The following is a 12,063-nucleotide window of genomic DNA, read 5'->3' on the forward strand; positions in this document are numbered from 1 at the left end:
AGAACAGTGGGATAAATTCCTCCACAACAAAGTAATTGCAGTTGTTGCCACCAAGAGTGGCCTAACCAGTTATTAGGTTTAGGGGCAATTACTTTGTCACATAGGGGTAGTTTGGACAGCTGGTAGGTTTGGGCAGTTTTATCCCTTAATGAATAAAATCATCATTTAAAAACTGTATTTTGTATCAACTCATGTTATCTTTATGTAATATTAAAATTAGTTTAATGATCTGAATCATTTAAGTGTGACAAATATGCAAAATAAAAAAATCCAGGAAGGGGTAAATAATTTTTCATAGTACCACACCTCTAGGGGTTGGGGTTTGACCCTTGCCTCTGGGCTGTGTGTGCTTTAAGAGTTTGCTTTGGTTTCCTCCCAAAGACGTTAAAGGTAGGTTAATTGGTGTTTCCAGATTGGCCACAGTATATCATTGGTTGTTTGGGTGTAAGTGTGTGTGTATATGCTCACCGTGCCGTATGATGGGTTGGCATCCCATCCATGGTGTTCTGTGCCGTGAGGTCCTTGGAAAAGGCTCCAGGCTCCAAGGAACTAAACCCTATCCCCTTAAGGGTATACTATGATCTGGCTGACCTTGACCTCTGACACCAGCTTTCTAACTGGTATATATACCAAAAAATATGTAGTACATGTGACAAATAATTGAATCTTAATCTTAAGTACAGTAGCTGGATGGATGGATAGCCAAACTCCTCAAGTCTTATTAAAATAGTACCTGAGCGATCTTTGTCATCTTATCTTTTCTCTGATCATCAGGTCAAGGATAACAGCATGGTTAAACACCACAATCAAAAGAAATGTTAGTGCGTCACCTCTGAAATGCTTTGAACGAGCTCAAAGGATGGATGTCAGAACATCCATCCTTTGACAAGGCCATGGTTCTTGGCACTGGCAGTGTCACCAATTAGCACCAACTGTTTGGATTTAGGACAAGAAAAAATCTTAGATCTCATTAACACTAGAACCTGATGTTTCTTCGTTCCCTGAGAAGAGAACTGAATAACAAAAGTGCACTGTTTACGTGACCGGTTTTCAACACTGAACAAAATTGTGCATTATTTGAAAAGATATTAACTATGAAAAATTCCTATCCTGTGCCATGATCTTCTTTTGGTGACACGTCGCTAGCTAGCTATGAAAGTCTCCACTAAACTGGATAAATTGTAAGGCTTTGTCCCGCACATAAAACGTAAGGCTTTTAAGATTTATGAACGTACCTGTCTGCTGGATGACCTAGAAAGCGTTAGCGTTATCGAATCTGTTATCTTATGAAAAAACCCACTTATAGGTTTCTAGCATTCTTCCAATTCAATCTCCTTGATTTGACTAACATTATTACATCTTAACAAGTCATCGCTCAGGCCAAGCATGTACTAACAAGCTAGCTGAATGAGAATCGTCATCTTCTTAGCACTCTCTGACCGCAGGACATCATTCCAAGAGGCAGGACTTGTGTGTAAGTGAGCTGTGCACATGATTAATGAACAGAGAAGAAGTTTGGCGCGCATCTGCTACATGATGAGCGCAGACCGCGGCTTTGCCAAGTTCCTCACGTAGCCTCTGTGCTTCATCATCGTGTCAGGGATGTAGGAATGCCCCCAGATGATTTCCCCCTCGTTCCTCTTTTTGTTGTGACTCGTAGGACTTTGGCACTTTCAGGTTTCAAATGAGATGAAGGAGTTACTGCCTACACCTTCAGCTTTCTACTCCTTTATGTCCTTACATATGCATCTAACTAGCCGAATATCTCGCCAAAAACAGGTGACGTTTATGATTTGTCCAGCCATGCTTTCCTTTAAAGGATTACCAAAACACAGCAGCAAATTCTTATCTCATTAACTGTAAAGAGTTGTAAAAAGAGCAGAGTAGACAGTTAAGGACAGATTCCAACTAAGCATTAGCGCTCCCAGACTGGCCTTATGACTCATTAATGCTGTATGACTAAAGTGGAAAGAAACATCTGCGGCGCTGCTAAGAAGCATGGGTTGCACTCGGTCGAACGCTAACCTCGCAATCTTCTGTTTGTCATCTACTGTTGCTACATGTCCACGTCTGGTCAACTGGAACAAACAAAGACTAAGAGGCTCAGCCTGAAAGGGTTAAATGGAGCTTTAAGCTTTACACTGTTAGTGTAACTAGCAACAGGCTGTTTATCCTGATTAATTCCAGAGTAGAAACGATGTGATGACGCCTCCATGAATCACAACCTGGATATTGTGAAGAAAGAAAAATAAGAGTGTGAAAGCTCTGTTCTGCCTCGGTTTAATGTGCGCTTTAAAGAAAAATGGTTGTGTCGTTGAAGCTAAAATAAACATTTATCTTGCGAGTTTGCTGCCCTAAATCGTAGGGTTGTAATCTCTTATCTTAATGCGTGACTAATTGAAAAAATATGAGGTCTCACGCGGAGGCCGAGTCTCCTGCTGCCTTAGAAAGGACTAACTGAGTCACCAGGCAGCAAAACGGAGACTTGCCAAAGTTTTTCCCTTCAGCGTCATTACATACTTTGTCTTTTAGCATGTGAATGTTTTGGTCTGAATTTGTATTATTTGGAAAAAAAAAGCAGCTCTGGCAGAAACGCAGCTTCAAATCATGTCATTTATTAATAAATAACTTTAATGACTGGTGTATTGCTGTGGTGCGATAAAAGAAGTAAAAAAGACGCGAGACTGGTTTATGCTTCTGGATCATGCCATCAAACAGCCGCGTACTCTACTCCGTGGCTTAACATGCACGTCCCTGGAAATATAACTATACATTCTGGTGACGCAGATGGCAACAACTGTGATCGGACCGCTTGGGAGCATCACATATTCTGTTTAATTGCTTTTCTGCTTTTAGGCTTACCTGTTTGTTTGTTTTTTTAAATCAAATTGAACTGACCGTCTCTGCTGACGTTTTGTCTCATTTTTGTTTAAGTAAAAGCAACTGTGGTTCAGCATCCCTTAGTTCCATCTCCAACACAATCTGCCTACGATGATTTGCTGTTGTCACAGCGGACTCCGAGCCACCTTGGATGAGATCGTCATTCGTTGACGTATGGCTTTCTTTAAAACGTTTGCGCCATTCAGATATTTTACTGTAGCTAAGAGTCTTGTCACCGTACTGTGCTTGAAGTCTTGTTTTTCACACCCCTTGTTAATGGACCCCAATATTGCATTAATAATAAGAACGTCAGGCAGAACACTATGAACCGATTCGGACTGATCCGATTGCATTATGAATGAAAATTTCTCTCTTGTTGGCATAAACATTTGCCCCAATGTCGGGGTAACATCACGTGACATCATAATGTAATTGACTTCTGATTGATAAACTCTGTGAGAACAAATAATTCTCTCATGTCTTTACTTATATTGACTGATCTCCGGATTAGGAAGGAGCTCTGATATAATACGTGGTAAAGCCACATTGTGTGACCAATCTCTGATGAGACTGTATTCTTGTAGCCAATCACAAATAGATGCAAAGAGAAGCCTAAATTTAAAGCTGGAGAACTTCTTCTTCTTCTTTTCGGCACATTGATCCATCCAGAGAAAGAAAGTAATCAACTTTAGGCTCCTCTGCTTACTCACTGCACTTTAGCGTTCTACATTGATTAAATTTTTTTTTCCTCCAGCTGGTTATGATCCTGCTGGAATTCCATACGGGAACCTTACGAGGAAAAGGTCATAACTTTTGACCTCAGATGCCGCGTCCTCGTTCCTGCTTCAAAGATCTTCCAGTTCTTCTCCAGGTCTAAGCGCAGACCATGCATCAACCAGACAGTGAAAGATGAAAAGAAGGATGGAAGGGAGCGAAGGAGCGGCTCCGATACGGCCGCAGAAAGAGGGGTCTGTTTCCTTTAAGATTCCCCTCAGGCTGGGCTTTCCTTTCCTTTGATTTTCCTGGACAGGGCTTTGTGTAAAGAAGTCGAGGGATTATTCCCAAAGATCTGCTCTATACACTGGACACGTGTCCACAGTTAATAAATAAATTATTCAATTCAATTCAATTTTATTTGTATAGCGCGTTTAACGATCGTCATTGTCGCAAAGCAGCTTTACACAATCACAAGAATATATTTAAATAAATAAATAAATAAATAAATAAGTAACACTTGTCTTGTTTTGTAGCCCGTTCTGTGGAAATGCTAATGCATAGTGCTAATGCTAAAGCTTAGCTAGCACCCGCTTACACCAGTTGGACTACAATGGTCAGATCTTTCACAAAACAATTATTTCCTTTGTGAAAGTTTTAGTTAGCATGTTCAATGCGTGGTTGATCTCAGCGTGTTTAGGGTTAGCATGTTTAGCGATTGTTTGGTGTCTGCGTCTTTGGTGTTTGTTTTGAATTAGCGCGCTTTGACGCTGAAACTATTACTAAATTAGTGTAAAAAATAATTTATTAAGTGAAAACATGGGGTCAAAAGGTCAGAGTTTAAACAGGAAGAGTAAGAGTTTAAGTGTGTGTGTGTTTGGATTGTGAGCCTTCTGAGGACTAATTGTCTATAATTATCACTGTAAATGATATGTGTGTGTGTGTGTGTGTGTGTGTGTGTTGTCCATTTTTATGGATATTTCCTGTTATGAGCCTCAGGACATCAAGGGTGACCCACTTGATTCCACACACACACACACACACACACACACACACACACACAGCACTGCATCCTTGCTGTCCCGCACACACACAATGCACAAAGACAGATCAAACGCTCCTGCGCAACACACCAGTGCACACCAACACACACCTGCACTACTCATTTCCTGTGTGTGTGTGTGTGTGTGTGTGTGTGTGTGTGTGTAAGAAAGAGAGGGAGAGAGAGAATATCTGATCATACATGCCACATTCAGTTCCAACAACCCACCCAGGTCACCACACACACACACACACACACACACACACAGAGCCTGTGGGCCTGGCAATAAAAGCAAAACCTGAAGAAATGGAACGGATTGAGATTCAGATGGAGATTAGATAGGAATAAACCACACACACACACACACACACACACACACACACACACACACACACAGTATTTACAGTGATAATTATAGAGACATTTAGGCTCAAAATCTACACACACACACACACACATTTCTCTTAGTCTCTTTCTCTAAAGTGAATGTGAGGCAGACAGAGAGAGAGAGAGAATGAAAGAAATCGTGAGACAGAGACACTGAGAGGGAGACAGAGAAGGAAAGAGAAAGACAGACAGATAGATAAATTGGGGGGGGGGGTTTGGAGGTAGACCGCAAGAAAGGAAATAGAGGCAATGAAACAGTGTGAATGTGTAAATGAGAGAGACAGAGAAAGACAGAGAGAGAGAGAGAGAGAGAGAGACGGTAAGTGTCTGATGGAAGGACAAGGGAACAGAGATAGGCAGACAAACAGAGAAATGGGGGGATGAAGATGTAGACAGAAAGAAATTCAAAGAGATGGACAGACAGATAAGGACGAGGATCGGAAGGAGACGGCAAGGCAGAGATGACGAAGAGATAGATGAACAGTGTGAAGGAGAAACAGTGAGCGCGATAACTCACTAGCCTTTACATTTCTGTCTGGCTTTAGCTACCATTACCTCACCAGTCTGTCTTTCCTTCTCTCTCTTCACATACAAAAAAAAAAAATGCAGCTTCTCACGTTAGTAAGAACCCGCATAGAAGCGTAAACTCCTCCGTACTATGTGTAGGAGGTGGACATTACAGAAACGTCTCCTCGACAGATGCCTTTTTTTTGCGATGGAAACAACATTTGAACATCATATTAGCATAAACCTCGCACTGAGCTGTCTGACGTACTGTAGGACCATTTCCAGTCTAGTCGTTTACTTTGAGTAGCTAGCTAGCTAGCAAGTTCTTGCCAGTTTTCAAAAACAAGAGAGGAAACACTCCGTGGGGTTTGAACCTGGAACCTTCCAAACTGTAATCCACTGAATTACCCCTGAATTAACACACACATGTGCACTAGAAGGTTACTAATGTTTGACGTTAGCTAGATTAGCATTAGTTTGTTAGTCGAACTAGTTAGAACTTCAGGACATAACAGTGATCCAAGGAAGGAAACCCAGTGAACTGGTGACAGGGTGACAGGGTGGAGGGGAGCGAAGGCTGTCCCTTGGGATTCGATCCAATAGAAGAACTACTGTAGCTCAAATTGATGTAAAGATTATGAACTTTCAGGAGACGTGTGCGGTCCATGTTTGGTGGAGAATTTTGTCAAAAACCTCATGAGGGTTGTGTGTGTGTGTGTGTGTGTGTGTGTGGAACTCTACCACAAGTTCTGCTTTATGTTTTGTTTTGTTTTTAACTTGAGAAACAAAAACTTCTCCTCAGCAGATCTTTGTTCTTATTCTTAACCATAGAAACAAATAAAATAAATCACCACTGAACATATTTGACCCCCCCTCCTCCTCCTCCTCCTCCTCCACCCCGCCTTCCTTTTTTTTGTCGAAATTCTGACCAATCAGCGATGAGAAGGTCGGTCTGTGGGCGTGGTTTAGGGTGAAAGCGAGGACGCGAGCCGCTTCATTCAGATTTGTGAGCGTGAGAGGTGTGGAGGCGCGCGCGCGGCGAGGACTGTCTCTCGCGCTGGATCACCGGATCGATGGATTTCCGCGCGCGGGTTGTGGATCACTGTCGCTCGAGCCTCGCCGTGATGCTGGATTATTATTGCTGTTATTGTTACTGCTGAGAGAGAAACGACCTGTCGAGTGTGTACCTGACTGCGCGAGGAGAACGACATGATCCTCACTCGTGAGTCTGGTTTATTTTCTCATTAGATCTTTGTGCACACACACACACACACACACACACACACATGCATGGCATGATAGACAGATACTTAACTGATCAAACATGCACTAGGGAAGGACGGTAACATAATAGACAGTAGACATTAATTACAGATCATATAGTGCAGGAACAATAATATACAGAAATCACTAAGATAAAAGAGTCGAATATATCAGATAAGTAACATGAAAATGCAAATGTTTCAAATGTTTTAGCACGCGACTGTTTGAAAGGTGAAACAAAGTTGCGCAGGCGCCCGCGCGCGCTCCGATAACCCGAGAGATCAAAGGGAAGTGTTGCGGCAGGACCTCGTTAATACTCAGCGCGCACACACACTCTCTCTCTCTCACACACACGCGCACACACACACACACCTATGCGCCGTGCGGCACGTCAGCAGCGTCCCTCCAGGTGCATTCCGCTCATTCCTTCATGTCCTCCTGTCTCTTTTGTCCTCCTTCCACAGACGTCACACACTGAGATCCCGTTAAATCTTATCAGTCGGTGCAGGACGCGTGTCTCAGTCCTGCTGTTTGCATCATGGTGACACCTGAGTGTTGTTTCTGTTCTTGGTTTCGTCTTTACATTTGGGATTGTTGTCTTGTTGTGTATTTAGATACAGTGTCATCGCAGGTTATAGGGTGTACATTTATTTATTTATTTATATAGGGTGCACAAACTTTTGCAACTTTATAAAAATGTCGGAATCAATAAGAAATGGCGTGTAAACAGGTTTCAAACATATATATATATAACGCCATATGACAAAGTGTGTGTGTGTATGTAAGTACAGGAATAAGTGGTACTGTACCATATAAAAGCTTTCCTTACTGCTTATTGGTGTGTGTGTGTGTGTGTGGTACTGTATCAAGCCTGGAACATTGTGGCCCTTTATTGTGTAGCTTTTTACCTGGAAAGGTAACGGCGTGCTTGGGGGGGGGGGGATCTGTTACCTGGAACTCTCACTATCCTCGAACCTCGATCCTTGTGTACATTGCAATTTTTATTGACGGTTTCTCTTCATTCATAGCTAATATACAATTTCCCTGTAATACAATTTCCCTTTGGATTGAATAAAGTACTCATGGAGACATGCAAATTAAGCCAACGGGTGTTCCTAAATAGCTGTACCCATAGTGTGTGTGCGAGCGAATGTTTGACGATTGTACAAATGTACTACGGTCATCATTCGCATCTACGGACCTCAGTTGGACTACAGATGGATGGATGGATGGATACATATACATATACATAACTTGTTAATTATTGTTTCAATCAATCAGGCCCTGATCTCCAGTGAAGGGCAATGTTAATGCTTTAGCATACCAAGACATCTTGGACAATGCTATGCTTCACGTAACTTTGTTACAACAGTTCGAGGAAGGCCCTTTTCTATTCCTATAGCAAGGACTATAAAGACATGGTTTGATGAGTTCAGTGTGGAAGAATGCCACTATAGGTTTGGCCAAATACTTTTGTCCATATTGTGTATATACATCTGTGTGTAAAAGAAAAGCCAGGCTCTTGGTTGTAATCTAAAGTATGTCTTTACTGTGGTACATGGCAGATTAAATACCACACTAGAATGTACAGCTTCAGAGGTGCACAAACTTTTGCAACTTGTTCATAAAACTCGGAATCGGCGATAAATGGCGTGTAAAAAGGTTTCAAACTGATATTTATGACGCCATATGCTAAGGTGAATGTGTGCGCGCGTGTGTGTGTGTGAGAAAGACCCAGAATATGTCCAGATGGAAGAGATCATCTCTTTTTCCCTGGATTTTCCCACACACTCTCTCCATATGTTTTCCGGACCTTAATGGAATCATTCGATATGCTTCAAGTCCGCAGAGTGATGCATGGCTTCTTAGGTGTGTGAGGATCAACACACCGATTAGTGTTCAAGAGAGTGTGTGTGTGTTGCTCATGAAATAACCAGCTGTTCCTCTGTTCACTGTAGCATTCCCATAATTCCCATTACTCATCTCAGCACTCAGACTGAGGAAGAATTCCCCCTAATTTCGTAATCATGTATTATTACCATTACTTTATTATCTAGATCAAGACTAGGTGAAGCGAAAAGTTTTGCCGCCCTAACCAGAGCACCAATTAAGTTTTTGCTACCTGCTTAAGGGCTGGGGCTAGCTGCAAGAAAATAATCATGTGGCGTGGGTTATCGTCTGCCCGTTCAACTAGTGAGTGTTTTCTAAGTAAAAGCACAGTGTAAGGGGTGCCAATATTTTAAGCTGGGAAATTTGATGATCCGATATTGTGCTGTTTATGGTCTTTATGCTGCATTCTTATTAAAAAGGAAAGAATTTATCGTTGTTTGTGATTGTGTGAGGTGCCAATACTTTGAGGTGTCCGGCATGCTGGTTATATCCCTGTTTCTCTTCATCAACAATCGAGTCTCAAGTTCCTTCTGCAGCTGAGAGTCTGATTTCAAACATCGCCTTTGAAATGCTGGAAGAGGCAAATTTACATTCACATGTCTACAGAAGATCAGCGACACACACACACACACACATTCTCACAGCAGGGAGAGCATGCGGCTCCCTCCTCCTCCTCCTCCTCCTCCTCATACTGACACAATATTGGCCTGCAATTGTGAGAACTTCCTTTGGCAGGAAAAGGATGGAGCGAGAGAGAGAGAGAGAGAGAGAGAGAGAGAAGAAAAGCTGGATAATTTTAGAACCCTGTATAAAACCGTTCCTCATACACAAAGTTCAACTTCAGAGCTCACAGACAAAAGCACACTGTCCATCACTTGGACATCATTTTTTTTTAATAACTTCTGCACATAATCGATCTCATTGTAAAACATAAATGAGGGACTTAGTCACATCATGGTTAAGTTTAGCGCGGGACAGGGGCGTCGACAGGGACGCAGCGGACATGACATGTCTGAATGTTGATTGTCCTTTTTTAATTCTGGTTGGAGATTAGGGATTTAGTCAGGTGTAACATCAGTGGAGGAGGTGTGGCCTCTGAGTCTGTAAATCTTAATGAAGGAGGCGTGGCTTTTGTGACAGAATCCTAATGAGGGAGGCGTGACCTCTGTACTTTGACTAAGAAGGCGTGGCCTTTGTTCCTATGGCTTCTAAAAGAGAAGGCGATTCCTCTTGTGCTTGTGACTCCTAACGAAGAAGAAGAGGGCGTGGCCTCTGTGAAATTAAACGTCCAAACCTCAACTTTCGTTTTGTCTTTACGGGACCATATTAATTCCTTTATTCCGTATGTGGCTATTTTGTTCTACATTATACCTCAAGTTCCATCACACTCCAGTCATGGAGCTGGTTCCCTGTGGTAGCTCTAAAGATCAGCATGAAGGACATCTCATGGGACTTTGGGTGGAGTTTTTTGGGCATATTCTCGTGAATAATAATAATAATAATAAAAAGTCCTGAAGTGTTTTTATTATGTGAATAAGTGACCCGCATGTCGACCTTGCTGGCTGTTTGCTCTGGATAAGCGATGACTCAGCCGAAGCAGAGGCTAAAGGTCATTAAGCGATGGAACCAGGAATTGAGCCAGCTGCATTGTGGGTTACTACCGAGAAGTGAGAATCGGAGGGGAAAGCCCATCAGACTGGGAAAAAAAAAAAAAACAATAAATGTGCATTGTTAGCATAAATACAGATGTAAAAATAAGAAAATTGATGGCATGGATGAGCTGCTGGATTTAGTCCTTTTTTAAATTTCACCCAGACGGATAGCGGTGGAACGATAGCGAGACATGAAATGTATTTCGTCAAAAACCTTTTCCTTGGTATTTCCTTTTTGGTGGAATGAAGGCTTCGAACTCAGAAATGTAAAATATGTTCATCTTATTGTTTGTTAGTCCAGAAAGAGAAGGAGAAAAAGAGAGGGAGAGAACGCACGTTAGCATTGTTAGCATATTTCCCTCACTAAAATGAAGTGCTCTCAGGTTACTGGTGGAATTCGTTTCCTCGAGAGCTTTCGTTCCCTTGTGGACCTGGAACCCGTCCAGATGTCTCTTTCCACGCTTTCTTTCACTCCGTGTGTATAGCTAATCTCTCTCCCTCCGGCTAGCCTAATAGTGTAGTGTGCTCTTTTGACGTAACAGCTTTAAGCCATTAGCAAATTAGTAAATGTAAATTAGCATGATATCACAGTATAACAATAAAAAATCACTACGTTTAGTGACTGAGGAATGTGATTAGTGGTGATGCTAATCTCATAGCTAACACAGCTAAACTGTTTTATTTATTTTGTTAGTTAGCTGGAGGGTTTTTATTTCCTTCATGTGTTAAATTTAGCTTGCGGGATGCATTTAGCACGGCCTTACTGTCCGTTTGTGAAACTAGCCAACTGGTGTGATGGATGGATAGATGGATGGATGGATGTTAACCTCTCTTGTTCTTTAATTTTGTAACTACGTCTTTACAGTTTTGTTTATCAAGAGTTTAGCTAGCGTGAAGCAACTTGCAAACTGGTTAGCAAGCTAATGGCGTTAATGTTATACATTTCTTTCATTCTTTCTCTTAGTTTTTATTGTTTTATTTAATAAATGTTTGGTTTGCTAGTCAGCTAGATGTCAGTCCTGTGGTGAATATTGCTAGCATCTAACTGGCAGTTTATTAAACTGACATTAGTGTTAGCTGTCACGATAGATAGCTGTATCCATTTATATGCCTAGCTGTTAATCTCTTTCATTCTTTTTCTCTTTCTCTCACTCTTTATTGTTTTGTTTACTAGATGTTTAGTTTGTTACTTAGCTAGATTTTTTCCCCTAAGGTAAATACAGCTTACGTAATGCATGTAGTATTGCCTTATTGGCGGTTTTATTAAACTAGCTAGCCATCTAGACATAGAGAGAGATGGATAGACAGTTATATCTATTCATTTGTCTGTCTATCTGTTTATCTCTCGTTCTTTAATCTTGTAGATTAAAGGCTTCACTGTTTTATTTGTTCAGAGTATAGTTTGTTAGTTAGCTGAATGCTGTTTCTGGGGTAAATTTAGCTAGCGTGACGCGGACAGCCTCCTGTCAAGCTAGCTAACTAGCATTAGTGTACGCTATCTGGATGGATAGATAAATAGACAGATCATTCTAGCTGGTTCTCTCTCTCTCTCTCTCTCTCTCTCTCTCTTGGATGGGTGGTGTTTTCAGTATGTGAGGTTTTTTTTTCTCTCCTCTCACGGTGTGTGTGTGTGTGTGTGTGTGTGTGTGTGTGTTGATGCATTTTGCCGCCCTTTTATTGTTTGTCCTTGAACAAAAGGAGGCATGGCATTTTAACACAGATCAGCTT

General features: G+C 41.6%; 2 protein-coding genes across 3 annotated transcripts in view; one reads left to right on the plus strand and one right to left on the minus strand.

Moving 5' to 3' along the window:
* dlc1 (DLC1 Rho GTPase activating protein) overlaps nt 1-12,063 on the plus strand; it is a 77,379-nt gene that overhangs the window by 47,370 nt on the left and 17,946 nt on the right. Inside the window, exon 1 of one of the 2 annotated variants that reach the window (XM_053479968.1) lies at nt 6,543-6,752. The exons of the other annotated variant lie outside the window; for it this stretch is intronic. Within the exon in view, the coding sequence (XP_053335943.1) occupies nt 6,740-6,752 (13 nt within the window). The 5' untranslated portion in view covers nt 6,543-6,739. Of the gene's footprint in view, nt 1-6,542; nt 6,753-12,063 lie in introns of those variants that run through there. 2 annotated transcript variants of the gene reach the window in all.
* Nucleotides 1-12,063, minus strand: part of asah1b (N-acylsphingosine amidohydrolase (acid ceramidase) 1b) — a 63,325-nt gene that overhangs the window by 20,642 nt on the left and 30,620 nt on the right. The gene's annotated exons all lie outside the window — the stretch shown is intronic.

The sequence above is a fragment of the Clarias gariepinus genome, chromosome 20 (assembly GCF_024256425.1).
Source record: "Clarias gariepinus isolate MV-2021 ecotype Netherlands chromosome 20, CGAR_prim_01v2, whole genome shotgun sequence".
Taxonomy (NCBI): Eukaryota; Metazoa; Chordata; class Actinopteri; order Siluriformes; family Clariidae; genus Clarias; species Clarias gariepinus.